This window comes from Chaetomium tenue (genome assembly GCF_020726465.1).
Source record: "Chaetomium tenue strain MPI-SDFR-AT-0079 chromosome Unknown F5144scaffold_2, whole genome shotgun sequence".
Taxonomy (NCBI): domain Eukaryota; kingdom Fungi; phylum Ascomycota; class Sordariomycetes; order Sordariales; family Chaetomiaceae; genus Chaetomium; species Chaetomium tenue.
The window spans coordinates 4,304,102-4,319,351 of record NW_027117330.1 but is presented as its reverse complement, the minus strand read 5'-3'; the positions used below and the strand labels follow the sequence as shown (position 1 = coordinate 4,319,351).

Here is a 15,250-nt window from a genome sequence, read left to right as displayed (position 1 = left end):
AGGCGTTGAGGTTGGATATGGATGGGGGAGTGCGTGTTGGCCCTGCCCACAAAAGCTACGCAAAGGGGTAGAAGAGTAGATGAGTTAAGATGGCGCGTCACACCCCGCAAGAGTCAGAAAGCGATCATCGTGTTCGGCAGTGCATAGCAAAACCGGTCACAGGAAGCGACTCTCTTCTCCACGAGTTATCTGGACTAAGCGGGCAACGGAAGGACTTTGATCGTTCCTATTCCTAAGCTCTAGCTTGAGGTGCATGGGCGTCTTCAAACGGGTTAGCGACCACTGTGTCCTTACGAAATCAAGGGAGCTAACACCCACCGCAGCCACACTTACCTTCATCCGCAAGCTACCCGGAAAAGCAGCCCCGTCAGGACATGGAGACGAGTACTACAAATTTTTACAGCGGGATTTGGCTCAACCGGGGAAGTAGTCGTGGAGGGTATTTGTGAGAGAATGGAAGCAACAGCGAGTGAGGCCGGTGCGAGATACCCATATAATAACTAGAATGTTCATTTCACTGCTTTTGAAAAAGCGAAGCTATCATTCTCCCCCTTTCGCAACCAACCCAATGATAAATATGTTCCAAGAAACGGCCCAATGTCGCCGAGAGCCAGCCATGTCAGGCTTGGTGTTTGTGCCCTTGAATCAACGAACAGACCATGCAAATAATACAACTCGTACAGTACAAGCCAACAGAAAGGCAGCATCCCAATCACCCGGGAGCCTTTTTCTCTCTATGCGATCTCGTCCTCAGCATCCATCGGCTGCGCCGTCTCCGCCTCCCCATTCCCCTGCTGCTGCTCCGCCGCCTGCGCCCTCCGCGCCCTCTCCTTCTCAGCCTCGACCAAGAACGCCTCCTCAATAGCCGCGCGGCGCCTAAACACGCGCAGCCAACGGGCGCCCCACGCACGCACGAGCTTCTCCCCCTCGCTGTTGCCGTCGCCCTCGGTAGCCTCGATCATCTCGTCCTTGCTCCCGGAGGCCCACGAGGCCAGGGCGTCCTCGATGGCGGCGAACAGGGCGCGCATGGCCTTGATCTCGTCCTCGTCCTCGGCGGCGAGGGCGGGCTTGGCGACGAGCTGGCGCACGCGGCCGGTTACCTTGATGACCGTGTTGAACACCATCTCGTACACGTGGGCGACGGAGAGGGCCTCGCCGCGGGTGTTGCCGGCGCGGCTGACGAGGGCCCAGGTGATGACGGTCTCCGGGGTGAGGATGCTGTAGTTGAGCAGCTTCTCGATGATGGAGAGGGCGACGCCCGGGTGGGCGGACCAGTAGGCCATGGTGGCCGAGATGATCTGGGAGCGGGCCGCGTCCGAGGCGGCGCCCGCGTCGGCGAGCCGGTCCTTGGTGCGCTCGATGGCTGCGAGCACGTGGGAGAGTGACTTGCTGCCGACGTGCAGCACGCACGTCACGAACACGTCGGTGCTAGCCACCAACGCATCGATCTCGCGGTCAATGGCCTGCGATTGGATGCGCTGGATGACGGCGTCGATCTCCTCGTCGTCGGCTTTGCGCTTGAGGAGGCCGGCAATCTCGCGGCCTTCGGCTGCGAAGGGAGTATCTATTTTCGTTAGTTTGGGTTGAAAGCTAGAAGTAACGAGCAACCTACCATCTTTGGCAAACTTGAAATCCGGCATATCTTTTTCCTTCTCCGGGCTGATCATCTCCTTGTATGGGTCTGGCAAGGTGTTCTTAATGCGCTGTGCGAAGCTGAGCCTGATCTCCTTGTCGAGCGCTCCGGCGATGAAGGCCTTGCGCGGGTGCGCATCCGGCAGGGACACATCATCCACCCACTCAGTCCACTTCCAGGTAAAACCAAAGTTGCTCAGATGGTGCGCAAACCAGTCCATAAAGCGGGAGGCAAGCTCCAGGTCCAGGCGAGGTGTATTGCGGTAGAGGTGGCGGATGGCACGACCTAGACTCGGAGCAATGGCCGCGGGCGCGAGCTTGCACGCCTCGGTAAGAACCGAGTGGTAGTAGACCAGCTTCTGCTCGGGGGTCGGCAGCTGGAATAGCTGCGAGAATACGGCGTCCACCGCGACATCTTCTGGCTTCCACGTAGACTTGGGCGGCTCGATATCCCGTAACTTGTCGAATGGTGTAGCCCTCGCCGCAAATGTCCGCGGAGAAAAGTAGCAGTCCAGGTCGATCAGATGCCGCGCCGTGATGTTGCGGTTGATGTGGAGGACGTTGATCGTGTCCAGCAGCGCATCTCGAATCAAACACGCAGCAATGTTGGTTAGAGGGGGCACCGACTCTACGTCCTGTCCTGCGTAAACCGAGAGGTATATCTCCGGGAACAGCGGTCGCGGCCCGGCAATGACCGTCTCGGGGATGGTGATGGTAGGGAGCGCATGTTTCGGGGCATCGTCGAGCTTCGACCGCTGCTCGACCTCCCCGATAGGAAACTCCCACGGCCTCGGCAGGCAGGACAATGCCCACCCATTGTTGGCCTCGTCCTGAAGCTGGCTCTGCAGCAGCCCGATCAGACTCTGGGGCTGCGTCGGGTTCTCCCCCTCGGCGTCTGGCTGGTACGGTTCGATGAGCGCCTGCAGGGCCTGCGGTTCCGAGGCAATAATCTCAGTCTTCTCCATCAGGTCCACCGCCTTTTGCACCCACTGCCCCGGCGCAGCGACCATGATGTACGGAAGCGTCAGGAGGATGATCTTGACAATCTCAGTGCCAATCGTCTGCGCAACCAGTTAGCAACACGCGCCTTTGTTCCCCCTTACCCTACCCCCAACACCCAAAAACAAAGACTCACATCCTCCGAACTCGCCGTCTGCAAGTCCACCGCCCTCGCAAACAACTCCTCCAGCACCGGAAACACGCCCTCCCCCTCCAAACACCCCTGCAAACACGCCAACAGCTTCAAATAAAGCTTCGCCTCCCTCCACTCGCCCCCGCCAATCTTGCCCTCCACCAACCCCCCCAACTTCCCCAACAACAAATCCACCACCTCGGGCCTCGCCGCATTCGCCAGCAGCACGACAGCCGCCACAAACGGCGTCTTGAGCGGCTGCTCGACGGCCAGCTGCAGGACGAGGTCGACAAAGTTGGCGCGCAGCAGCTCGTCGTCCCAGTTGTCGGTGAAGAGCGTCGCGATGGCCTGCGCCTCCTCGTGCCAGGGGCGCATCGGGTTCTCGGCGATGGCGATCAGCTGCTTGCGCACCCGCACGTGGGGAGGCGCGTCGAAGCGCCGGCGCGCGCCCCGGCGGTCGTGCTCGTCGTCGTCTGTGAGGGAGGAGGGGAGAAGGGTTAGTTTTTTATTTTTATTTTTTATTGGCTGGTTGGGCTGGGGGGGGGGAGAGTGGATGGGGTTGATTGTGGGAAAACTCACCTCGGTAACGGCGCTTCTTGGGGTTGTAGCTGCTGCCGCCGCCGCCGCCTCTGCGGTCGTAGTCCGCCATTGTGGGAGGATTGTTGGCTCTGGGAGCAATCGCAATCGATAATTGTGGTCGAGGGCAGGTGTGGTGTGATGGGAGATGGTTGAAGAAGTTGTGTTGGCTGGGGTAGTTGATTATTTGCTGACGGGAAATGTAACCGATGCTCACGAAAGACACGGCTTCGCGAGAAGTTCACTTCCAGTGCCAAACGCGAATTGAGAGTGGGTCGGGTCGCTGCAGGAGAGCAGCATTAGTTAGATCGATGGTTGCCTGAGATGCTGGGCACCCTTGCAGGCTGAGGGAAGCTTGTGGGGGAAACGGGGAAATAAATGGGTGTTGTCTCAATTGTCCGTTCGATTCAAGGGCTCGAGTTTCCAACAACTCAAACCACGAATTGGAGAACTTACAAGTGAATTTGGATGTTTACCAATTCAATATACTAAGTATATACCGACCGGAAACAATATCTTCTCATTAGGACGCACGACCCTTTCAAACGCAGATTATCGGGTTGGGTCATGTACCTAGTATCGATTGTTGTAGTAGTAGGTGCAAGCTCTGGATTTTGGGCATCTGGTCGGGTTCCATAGGCAAATTATCATGGAAGGTACTCCTGTTATCACTGCCACTCGGGCTATCACGAACGTCACTTCTCATCCCGCCGGCACAGTCACACTCACTCACACATAGTCGACTGCCTGAACTAATTGATAACGCAATAAGAGTCTTTTTCAGCCATACCTCGGGGTACCAAACACGGGGGCAGCTCAAGTATGCCCGTTTTCCAGCACCAAGACCACCCAGCCAGCCGCTATTCCCACGATGGAGGTGTAAAGTAAAGGTAGTTGAGTAGAGGGGTTTGGGGGGAAGGCAGTGAGATGACGAGCAAATGGAGCCACAACAACCAACCACCCAGTCTGCGGGGAACAAGAACACAACACGAACCCGTCCCATTTCTCTCTCTCGTCTTCCTCTCCGCCGTGCATGCTTGCTAAAGGAGTCATCATCATCTACCCCGCCGACCAAAACCCAACCAGACCTCCGACGCTCGCTACCTTTATGTCCATCAATCCCACACTATACGGTCTCCCATGGGACCACCTTGATTGCCTCCTCCTTTGCAACGCCCCGCGAGGGTTAATCGCCAGTAGAGGTGAGAGGCAAGGCTCGCAAGGCCAACGGCGTCAAGCCGCCGGTTCCCAACCTCCACACAATCCACACAAAAAACCTAAGTTATATGCCATGGCATCCACATCCCCCTCAACAGCTACCTCCCAACAAAAACAAGGCGATGGTCGTGTGAACAAATTCCGGGAAGGTAGTAGTAGTAGTAGGGACAGAAACGCCCCCCCAACCACCATAATCATTGTCGTTTTGTGCGTGCCTACCACGGCACCAAAGAAACATGGAGCCTTGGCCGAAGCGAGGTCGAAGATGGCGGATGAAGTAAGCAAAAGCCATCTCGGTCATGCAGAAAAAAGAAGAGCTCTAAAACAAAGAAGAAAAGAAGCGAAGAAAAAAAAAAGGGATCGCGGTCGTGGCGCCTTTCCCCCCAAAGCGGCCCTGCTTTCAACCACCCGGTTTCGTGCCCGCCCCTATTGAGGATGACTACCCGTGGACTATGGCTGTGCCCCGACCTCGACCAACCTGCACCTCCACACGCGCATCTCTCGACACAGCTTGCTGATGACAGGTGGTTTTGGCGGGGCTCGAGTCTCATCGCCCTGTAGGTTTTCTTTTTTTCATTCGCCACCTCTTTGCTCGGTGTGGGGTATCTCAATGGCAATTCCTTTCTGTCATCATCATGAACGGGGCGAGGGACCGAGAGTTGCTGCCTCCGGCTGCATCTCCGGGACGATATGTTGCTGGCGAAGTACAGCATAAACTCCCAACATAACCGACACTGTTAGACCGTGACTTGAGAGCGAAAGCTCGTCAAGACCGGCCAACTCAATCTAACTTCGCCATCATCTCCTGCTTCGCCATGGGTGTGAAGTTGCTAATATCGAGACCCCGCTCCATGAGCACCGGGATCATGTGGGGAGGGACGAGCTGGTCGTTTAGATGGGGGGCAATCGACAACTCTGGAATGGGTTGTGGTTAGTATACGTGTATTGCAGACAGAAGCGATGGACACAGCAAAAAAATCCCTTACCGTGGCGTGAGAAGTCGAACAGAGCAGGGAGATCGCGGACTTGGCCTGTTCCGTGCCTCGAATCCGGAAGCCTGGTGTTGGGGTCGCGGAGCTCGTCGAAGAACGGATGGACCATCGCATTGACGGCGGCCAGGCGCTCCGTCGGGGTATACTCGAGCAAGCGGCCGATCAGGTCGATAGCATTCGCGTCCGCCTTACGGAACACCTTGTTGAACGGATGAGGCTTGATCTGGGGAAACTTGTGCTCCATGTAGTTCGGGTTCATAGTTCGAATCTGCTCGCGAGTCGGCGTGCCCAGGACCTTGATGATCTCGACGAGTTGATCGATACCCGACTCTCCGGGGAAGAGCGGTTGCCCCAACATCAACTCCGCCATGACACAGCCAGTTGACCACACATCTATTAAGCTCAAGGTCAGTTGTTGTTGCCACTTGAGAGAGCAGGGGCCAAGTTAGTCCGCCCCCCTCACGGGTGCTTACCAATCTTAGTTGTGTAGTTTGTCGCGCCGAAAATCAACTCCGGGGCGCGGTAGTATCGTGAGCAGATATATGACACGTTCGGCTCGTTTTCGACCAGGATCTTGGCGCTACCAAAGTCACAAAGCTTGAGGACTCCGGTGGTGGGGTCTAGGAGGAGGTTCTGCGGCTTGATGTCGCGATGGCAGATACCCTGCGAGTGGATGTACGCCAGAGCTCTGAAAAGCTGGTAGATGTAGAGCTTGACTTCCAGGGTAGGCATGGTCGTCTTCATCTTATTGAAGAACCGCGACGCCCGATACACGGTCTCTGGGACGAATTCCTGCACGAGGTTCAGATAGACCTCGTCTTTCTGTCATCGAATGAGTATAACCCCATTTCACCCGCATCCGCGAACAAAACTTACGCGCTCCCCGTTTGAGTAGTAAAAAGCCTTCAGCTGCACGATGTTGGGGTGCCGCACGATCCTCATGATTTGCAGCTCGCGGTTCTTAAACCTCTTGTCCTGCAGGACCCGCTTGATAGCCGCATCCTCGTTTGATGGCGACAGCTTCGTCTGGAAAACTACGCCAAAGGACCCGTTGCCGACAATCTTGCATTGGGTGTACTGTAAGTCGCGGGTCTCGCCGGTGATGCCGTCTTGGACCTTTTCACGGATTACTTCTGCAGTGCTCGTCAGTATGCTGTCCGCCCGTCCGACGTCGGGCAATGTGGGGCGCGGCCTCACCTCCCATCCGCAGGTTGTTGAATGCTGCTGGCCTATTCGACGCCATGACTGCGGTGCGTGGTGTATTCTACCGCACGAGAAGCGGAATCAAATGGTACTGGTGGTGGTCGTGAAGAGGGATAAACCGGGAAAGAGTCGGTGTCGGCCGTGTTGGGCAACAAGTCGACGTATATGCGAGCGACAAGATGGTGGTTACTGGGCTCGATGTTCGGGTCCGGTGCTTTTTTTTTAGAGCGGCCGGGAAAATAGGTGCGCGATTCGGAGTCGAATTGACGATTTCCTTCAAAATATAGGGATCGTTTGGGTGTTGGTAGTTCGTTGCCCGATGCCGGGGTATCGATTCCTTGGGGCGGGAGCGATGCACTTGGCGGCGCAGAGTAAATTCCAGGCGGGGAGCTGGTGCAGCTGGCGTGGGCTGCAGACAAACTTCCGGGTGGGGTGTGCTGGAGTAGGTTGGTGAGGGAACTGTTTAAGTAGGGCCCCGCGGTTAGATAAAACTTCTGAGAAGTTCGTGAGTCACGCGATGATCTGCCGATGAGCTGAGGAAAGCGTGGTGGTGAGGTTTCCAAAGTTGGGTGGAGACCATGTGAATGTTGCGGGAAAGGAAGGATGTGAGGGCAGCAAGAAGGGGAGGTTTGAATTTCAGAGGCCGGGCCGGGATGAAGTGAGGTTTTGGAGGGGCGGGCGCGCTAGCTAAGTGAAATGACGGCGGGGAACAGCAGGGCACTGTGGTGGCGACCACCCACAAGGGCAGCCTGGCGTGTGCAGCAAGCGGCGCTGGCCAGGGTCAAGTGGCTCCGCGAGGATGCAAGACGCATGGACTCGACGACGGGCGGCTTGATCTGGATCTGGCCTACCAGCGAGAACAAGCAAAGCACCTCCGCTGCAGTACGCCGCGATCAAAGAAATGGCCGACAGCGAATAGCGCAACGTCGCCGTAAGCGGTGCGACATGGAAAAGGGGATTGGGAAGGCGCAAAAGAGACAACAGGAACAACAAGGAGCAACAGGACAGCGGCCGCGAGACGAAACGGATCGACGTGCGCAACACTGCTGTTTTTTGGCTGTTTTTTTGCTGCTCTGCCTGCTGCAAAAATCCTGCCTCTTCGCATGCTGCAGCCCGCGCGCATCTGGTGAGGTCAGATGGCCACAGACTTGGCGCTCTGTACGATCGCTGCAGCCAACCAGCGGAGGCCAGATGAGGGGTTGGGGCCGGGAAGGGGCAAGGGTTGGGAGGCAGGTGAGTGTTTTGGGATAGCTCGGTGTAGGGCGAGACCGCGAAGAGAAAGGGGGGGCACAAGAGTTGAAACAGACAGCGGGAAACCTCAGACACTTACGCGCGCTTGTTTTTCGTGTTGCAGCGAGATTGTACGCAGAGCCGTTTGGGGGGTTGGAGGAGGAGGATTGGCGAGACGAACGGGCTCTGCTCGCGTGGTGAGGGGTTCGCTCCGGGCCGTTGTCAGTTTAACTAGCTCCAACGCAACCCAGGGTTGGCAGGGTGGCCGCTGTGGCTCGTGTGGCCTTGCCCGGTGGAATGGGAGGTGACGAAGTGGAAATAGCCTCCGTTTGGTTGGTTGGGGCGGTTGATTGTTGATCTGGGAAACGCCAGCCCCAAGATCAGCGGCACAGGTTCCAAGTTGTTGACACAATTGATGGGAAGAAAGGTGACAATGCAACTCTCCCGCTAAACAAAGAGAAACTCGGGGGTGCTTGGGGTCGGTGATGAAATGACAGCAATAGCGTGGGTAAGGGAGGGAGGCAGGTGGCCCGTGTCCTGTGTCGGAGTGCTTTGGGCAGATACTGGCCAGTGCCCCTTCAACGGCGTCACTGACGATGCACTCGTTGCTGCTGCCAGAGGTGCCCGGGCCAGAACCTGTTCGTACTTTCTAACGCTAGCTACCTAGCTTTGAGCCGCAACTTGGTATGACTAGGGGAGCTAAATTAGAGGCGTTGCATCTAGATACCTATGACGCCCATTGACGCTTGTGACGTGATCCGATGGCGATGGGGAGGGATCCGTTCTCGTACCTGACGGGGTCTTAGAAATAGCCTCAAGGCGCGCCAGCAAGCTCTAGTGGGGACAGGCTGCTCAGCGTGCCAGGCCGCCTCCAAGCCAGTGAGTGCATGGTGGCTTCCGAGCGTCTCGAGTGTGTGGGTCAATCCTGCCGTCTTTGTTCGCCCCCCCTGTCCACAGTAGGAGGCCCGATGTGGAGCAGAGTTGTATTGGTCACCTGCTCGCTTCTCGCTTCCGGGACACAAATAGCTCTCACGGGTCCAATTGATGAAAGGGTTCCCAGTTTGAAGAGGTTTGGGTGAATGGGGTAATTCGGTCAACATCTACACATTTTTGAAGCCTCGAATAATCAGGTCACAATGAGTTGTTGATGGGGCATTCCGGTTGCGGCCTAGGTGAGTTTTACAGCTTGGGCGGTTAGTGGGCAACATGAGCAGGCAGGTGGGCAAAGCATGAGGCGCGCAGTGGCAACTCTAGCATTAGGCTCTTCGAAGCAGCTGACCCAGAGAGTCTGAGACGCGGCGAATGGACTTTGTTGACACTTGGTTGAGAAAACCTTCAATCGGCACGTGGTGCTCAAGAGACAAGGAGCAAAAAGACCAAGCGGTCTCCTAACATAGCTTCCTTTCCCAAGGGGCCGTCTCGCGGCCCGAGGCCGACCTACTCCTCCTGACCTGAATAACTATTCTAGCATTCCGGTGAGACGGAATCGGGTCTGTGGGTGCCAGGTGGACGGGACGGGAGAGCATGAGGAGCGACGATCTGCGCCAGGCTGTCAAAAGACAGTGTGGGTTCTCTTGCATCGATCCGGAACTTCCATGTCTCCCTGTTCCAACCCGGCGACGCCTCTGAGTGCTCAACATTTGGCAGCTTCGTCAGCCCTTCGCTTGGTCTCCGAGATGCAGCACTAGGGCGTGCTCTCATAGGCTTGTTCCTGAGAACTCAATCCCGTCCCCTTTGCGATCTCCCCCACTCTGATCGTGGCATGTTGCTGCCGTGTTCGTTGGGTGCCAGCTTTCTGACGATGCTGCCAGCGCCGAGTGACGATGGTGGGGCAGCTGCGGATTGGATTGTCTTGCTCCCATGTATGTACCTCGACCAAATAGTCCATGATCAGCCATTACCCGCAGCCCTCTGCTCCATCGTGCTGCCACTCCGCAACAACTCGGGAGGGTGTGCTGCACGAGACTCATTACGGCCAGCGTGGTCCGCCATCGTGCTAGCAAGATGGGACTGCATCACTAGGTAACTGGCAAGCATCGACAACATGGCCCATTTCAAAGCCTAATGACGGCGCCCTTTCCCGAAGGCTATGAGAACTGAGAACTGTGAGTCCCACAGCATACATCCATGAGCGCAGCGAGGGGCTGCCACGAAAAACGGCGATCCGCCTTGCTGCAAGGGTCCCCGATTGGGGTCGTGGACAGCCCGATGCTGGCATGCGTCATCGAGCCGGTCCAAAAAGCCCAATCGCTCACCATCTCCTCTACCACCCAAGGTGCCCGACACGATCGCATCACTGGCATCTCTGCATGCGTTGTTCTGCGACGTCTGGACCTCTGCGGAGGGTGGATCTCTGGAGGCGCTTTGTAGGTCCCATGACCACTTCAAATGAACGAATCCACCTGAATGGACCAGGAAGATCGTGGCTAGGCTGGAATCCTGTTCGTTTGACGGAGCGCCGTGGTCATCTGGGAACCAGAAAAGGGGAGACAAGCATCATCGACTCTCCTGGGCGGTTACTGGACAATGCATTGACGAATGAGCAGCTCCAAACCGAAGCCAGGAGGCACACAAAAGCATTGGAGTTCGTGGGCACTTCATGAATGGCCTGTTTGCCGTCGCCGCCGAAGTGTTGCTCAGGAGTCGGTTTGGATGCGTCGGCCCGTAAAGGCATGAGAGAAAAGTCTCGATGCCTTTGTGGCTGACCATCCATGGCCATCCCGAGTCTATGGTTTCGAGATAGCGCCCCGCGGATGAGTGCCGGGCGCGAAAGGGCCTGATCTGCGGCCACCGAGCGAACAGCCAAAACCAGTGTTTCCTCCAATTATAGAAATAATCGTGGGATTCAAGACTTGAATTTTCGGAATATACCGCCGCTCATTATTGTGTATAAGGTTTCAAGAACAATAAGTCTGCGTCCCACGGCAGCGGTCGACCAACGCTGGCGGGCAGAGGACTGTGAGAGAATGAGGAGTTGGCTCAGTTGGGTAGGTGCATCCGGCAGTTGAACATGTGATTGCTAGTCTATGTGAGATGATTAAATTGGGTGCAACATCCCGCGGCTTGGGTTGGCTGGTGAGAGGGCGGGAATGTCATGGGAAATAGAGGTCCTGTACGAAGTACTCGAGCCAGTGCTTGGATTCTACCAGGTAAGTTGTTGCACTTTTGGGCTTGTGGGTGAACGCGATACGGATGCCCACAGCAGCAACCTCTCATGCCAAGATCTGAGTCTTCAATCGAAGTGGTCCGTGTTTCCCCTGCTAGACCCTTGAATGAGCTAGTGGGGTTATGTGAGCACAGACCTTATCGTTGCAGCCGCAACTTCCATCTTCATCCCAAGCTCATGGGCGCAACTTCCATTACGGAACATTGGCATTAGCCACGATCGATTTGTCGAACAACTGGTTTTTTTGAGTCATACGTAGGTATCTCTAGAAGGAAACAGCAACCCAGTCTAGGGGAGTCTGACATGACTGGTGAGGAGGGTTCACTGGAACTTGTACCAGTAAATTGGCGGATATTGCAGCATCATGCACATTCGCTTCGCTTCAATTTGCTGCACCCGCAGCCTTCCTGCATATATCCGGCCACTCACAGTTATGCCTCTCGCGCAATTCTTCCTCGGGTTCCTCAGATCGGAAATGGGAGACCATAAAGGCCTGTTGTTCGAGAGGGGCGAGTCCCCATCTTGAGCTGCTCTGTTGACGATATCTCGTTATATTATATACCTTGCAGGTGAGTCGCATTTTAACGAAGTAGTTACACACACGATCACACGAGTGTTTGGTGGCACACTTCTCCAAAGTGATGTAGTAACAATTAATTTATATTTGAGATGGTTGTACTTCGTATTCGTTTCTCTACCTCCCACATGCTAGTGTGTTGATGGCTCAGCTCAGTTAGTCCCGGATATTGAAGCTGGCCTGCACTGGCAACATCATGCAGGTCACCTTCTGCTTGTCCATTGCCCAGTCGTCCCCCACGGCCCCCATATCGGGCAGCATGCATCGCGAAGGTTTCAAGAATGGCAACCGAGAAAATCGGAACTCGTCAACCGACAAGTGCCCGGTGGACTGGGAATAATTCGGCGGTAGGTTTCTGCCCTGTCGATGTACAACACCAGCCAGAAGCTATTCGCTATCGTCGGCCATGTGCTACCCACCCCGACGCCCGGCCTTTACCCAACTCCGCCGGGAACACGGTCCTGCCCCCGCCCTTCAACGCATCCAAACAGTGGGCTACCGTGCGTTGGGCACCAGCGGGAGCAACCGGGACAGCCGAGACCGGCGACATGGCGCATCATCATGCAGATCGCGCGTGCATGTTTCTGCCCTTGTCCCACGTCAGCAAACCCAACGTCAACATCACATCTTGCGGGCGAGTAAGAGATGAAAGAGTTGGCACTCGCCTGGAGACTCACAGTCGCTATGGAGTGTTCGTGAAGATCGATCTCTCAGGGCGAGTTCGCAGCTCGGTTGGGCTGAGAAATGGGAAGCTGCATACTGGTTTGTACCAAAGGTTGGAGGAGCATGTACCTTGGTTGTTATTGGCCAATTTGGCCGCGTAGGATGTCTCTGAAGTGAGATTGCAAATCTGAAACTAAGAGGGATGATTAACTTATCGTTAGCTATTCGTCGGATTATAGCGTGGAGGTTACGTCACGTCATGCATCAGTCATTGCCATCGTTCTCAAGGCGATATCAACAGGGTTCCGTTAGGCCGCGAGGCCCGTGATGCCTTCATCATCGTGATATGCTAAAAATGGCACAAAAAAGCCGCTGGCAAGAGGGCAAACCCATCCAAAACACCGTATACTCGAAGAGCAGCAGTGGGGGGAGGGGGGGATATAACAAAACAGCAAAAGCTCACCAGCTAGCCCCCCCGCAGTTTGGGGAGGTAGCTGGCTACGGAATTCCAGTTGCAAAGTTTGCTCTGTCAAGGCCCTCTACCAGGCCTTAAGCCCCGGACAGGTCCTAACTGGAACTCGCTGCCCAGGGCCTGCGATCTTACGACTTGACTAGCCGAGGAGTGCCTTCTGTTGAATATGGCCGTGTTGGGACTTATATAGTCTCTGCGGGCGTTCCCTGGCCACCCATCCTGTATCGTGCCGCCCCTATACACATGAGTAACAACAAAATCGTACCTCAGGAATTCCCGTTCTCAGTGTCACTTTTCCCAAGGGCATCCCCAAACCTCATTGCCAGCTTGACATGGCAGCACCGGTGCACAGGACTCTGGATGATAGATGTCAAGTACCTATATCATACACCGTTCCCAAGCGCCCCCGCATGCCGTATGAGGCGCAGAAAACGCCAAACCCAATGAAACCGCTAAACCGTCCAGCCCATCCCCTCTAACCACAGCACCTCGCCCTCCCCATCAAGCCTCACCCAACGCAAGAAGTCATCCACTTCGCCCCCGATCCGCATCAACCCCAGCCCCTTCCATTCGCCAGCGCCCAGCTCACAGAGAGAGGTTGTATGAGTACTCGTCCTCCATATTTTGGCTGATCCACAAAACCACCGAGCTAGATAGAGAGAGCATCAATTAGCAAACCTGATCCCAACCCCAACACCCCCTTTTCCTCACCACAAAACAACAGCAGCAAAAAAAAAGAAAGAACTAACCTCAACCCCACCAACGCATTCGCAACCAAATTCTCCACCCCCATCGTCATCGCCGGAAACGCCACCCCGGGCACCACAAACTTGAGCACAAACACCGTCACGCCCCCCGCCATGCCCCCCGCGAGCGCCGCAAAGCCCAGGAACAGCACGACGCGGGCCTTCCAGGCGACGCCCGAGCCCGAGTAGCTGAACGAGTCGGCCGACAGGCGCGCCTTCTCGACGCTGTTGATGATGAGCATGCCCAGCGACGAGAAGAGGAAGGGCAGCCAGTCGACGAAAGTCACGTGCAGGGTCGAGCTGTTGAGCGCGGATTTGGACCAGACGGCCGAGTCGAGGAGCGTGTAGAAGGCGAGGGAGAACTGTGAGAGAGACGGGGTTAGTGAGGGGCTTGGATTGGTTGGTTGGAAGGGGGTGTGGATGGTGGGTGGAGGAGGGAGGATGGAGGGGAGGGGGTTGGAGGGAGTGGACCGTACCAGACCGCCGGCGCCGTATACGCCTGCGTTGCGGGCCCAGGCGCTGTTGAGCCATTCTGGCCTGCGGAACTTCCAGAGGCGGTCTTCGGACATGGTGGTGGTTGGTTTCGGTTGGGCGGTACGGCGCGGAAGCGATTGGCCGGGCGGGAGCTGGAGGTGTCGATTTGGTTGCCTATGTCAATGCGATTATGTCGAGAAATAACTTCGCTCAAATGAAACTCGGGGCTGGGCGTGGTAAGTCGTCGGTGGCTGTTGTGTGGTCGTCGTCGCGATGGTTGATCGGAGGATGCACGGGGCGTGAGCTCAGCTGCTGTTTCGAGGATGACGACGTTGGAGCGGCTGGGTCGGATCCACCCGCCAAGGCTGACTTTCTTGGCATGAACTAGGCAATGAGCTGCAACAGCACGTGATTACCCTGATCGTTGATGGCTTGCTTGCTTCACTGGCAAGTAATTGGAGATCGTGGTTGTATAAACTTATCACTGGAGCGATGGCGATACTTCTCAACTCGAACCTCAAATAAAGATGCTGATAATCAAAATACCACTGGCAAGCACAATCATTGGCACATTGTCTATAGCTAACGATCAGCACACGACGGTCTAACCCCCTTAAATGTCGAACGCCTCCAATCGTCACCACTTCTCCGGCTTCCCTATCCGCAACCAAAAAGCCAAAAAGAAAGAAAAAGGCCGAGGCCACATTAGGTAGTAGCGAATAGACCCAAGTATAATGTACAGCAGAATGTCACGTCCCACATCTTCCCCCCACCCGACATCGCTGTCAGCAACATCGAAGCGAACACCGCCCAACCGCCACAAAGTAAGATGGGGTGATGGGGGTAGGTAGAACAAGGTTAACCAGAGCCTCCAAAAGAAGACCTCTGTTCGCAGCGTCTAAAACCGCGGCAACGAAGAAGAATCCCCCACCGCAAATAGCCAGACAGAGACAGTGGGAGCGCGCGTGTCGGACCGAAGCGACGCCGTGTCAAAAGAAAAGATGCCCAAGCAGACCCTGATCCTGTTGTTGGTGATCGGGCAAAGTACGCCTGCAACGCCCGGAGGTATTTCCCCGCCCCGATGTATGTTAATGTATGAAAATGCGTGCTGCAGGCAGTCAGTCTGCCCGAGAGCACGTGCTTGCTTGCAGCTCATCACCCGGTCGTAG

At 55.9% G+C, this 15,250-nt stretch overlaps 6 protein-coding genes across 6 annotated transcripts; 2 read left to right on the top strand and 4 right to left on the bottom strand.

Annotated features, from left to right (window-relative positions):
- Nucleotides 1-398: 398 nt before the first annotated feature.
- F5144DRAFT_138915 (MIF4G like-domain-containing protein) lies at nt 399-3,572 on the bottom strand. The gene is made up of 4 exons (XM_066782371.1): nt 3,344-3,572; nt 2,768-3,237; nt 1,613-2,693; nt 399-1,564 (listed from the first exon to the last, which is right to left on the bottom strand). Exons 1-4 carry the CDS (start codon nt 3,411-3,413, stop codon nt 735-737), a joined length of 2,451 nt encoding a protein of 816 aa, XP_066647134.1. The 5' UTR covers nt 3,414-3,572; the 3' UTR covers nt 399-734.
- Nucleotides 3,573-4,558, bottom strand: F5144DRAFT_138793 (uncharacterized protein). Its single transcript, XM_066782370.1, has 2 exons — nt 3,797-4,558; nt 3,573-3,623 (listed from the first exon to the last, which is right to left on the bottom strand). The coding sequence occupies exon 1, from the start codon at nt 4,341-4,343 to the stop codon at nt 3,906-3,908; it is 438 nt and encodes a 145-aa protein (XP_066647133.1). The 5' UTR covers nt 4,344-4,558; the 3' UTR covers nt 3,573-3,623; nt 3,797-3,905.
- Nucleotides 4,121-5,285, top strand: F5144DRAFT_138754 (uncharacterized protein). The gene has a single exon (XM_066782368.1). It carries the CDS (start codon nt 4,374-4,376, stop codon nt 4,989-4,991), a length of 618 nt encoding a protein of 205 aa, XP_066647132.1. The 5' UTR covers nt 4,121-4,373; the 3' UTR covers nt 4,992-5,285.
- F5144DRAFT_138770 (kinase-like domain-containing protein) lies at nt 5,166-7,121 on the bottom strand. The gene is made up of 5 exons (XM_066782369.1): nt 6,748-7,121; nt 6,427-6,683; nt 6,024-6,372; nt 5,545-5,943; nt 5,166-5,473 (listed from the first exon to the last, which is right to left on the bottom strand). The coding sequence occupies exons 1-5, from the start codon at nt 6,791-6,793 to the stop codon at nt 5,340-5,342; spliced, it is 1,185 nt and encodes a 394-aa protein (XP_066647131.1). The 5' UTR covers nt 6,794-7,121; the 3' UTR covers nt 5,166-5,339.
- A 328-nt stretch (nt 7,122-7,449) lies between these two features.
- F5144DRAFT_545610 (uncharacterized protein) lies at nt 7,450-8,184 on the top strand (the record flags this gene model as incomplete). The annotated part of the gene is made up of 3 exons (XM_066787375.1): nt 7,450-7,684; nt 7,927-7,986; nt 8,108-8,184. 3 exons carry the CDS (start codon nt 7,450-7,452, stop codon nt 8,182-8,184), a joined length of 372 nt encoding a protein of 123 aa, XP_066647130.1.
- Nucleotides 8,185-13,377: 5,193 nt separating this feature from the next.
- On the bottom strand, nt 13,378-14,342 carry F5144DRAFT_138615 (uncharacterized protein). Its single transcript, XM_066782367.1, has 3 exons — nt 14,084-14,342; nt 13,611-13,969; nt 13,378-13,510 (listed from the first exon to the last, which is right to left on the bottom strand). The coding sequence occupies exons 1-3, from the start codon at nt 14,174-14,176 to the stop codon at nt 13,447-13,449; spliced, it is 516 nt and encodes a 171-aa protein (XP_066647129.1). The 5' UTR covers nt 14,177-14,342; the 3' UTR covers nt 13,378-13,446.
- Nucleotides 14,343-15,250: the final 908 nt, after the last annotated feature.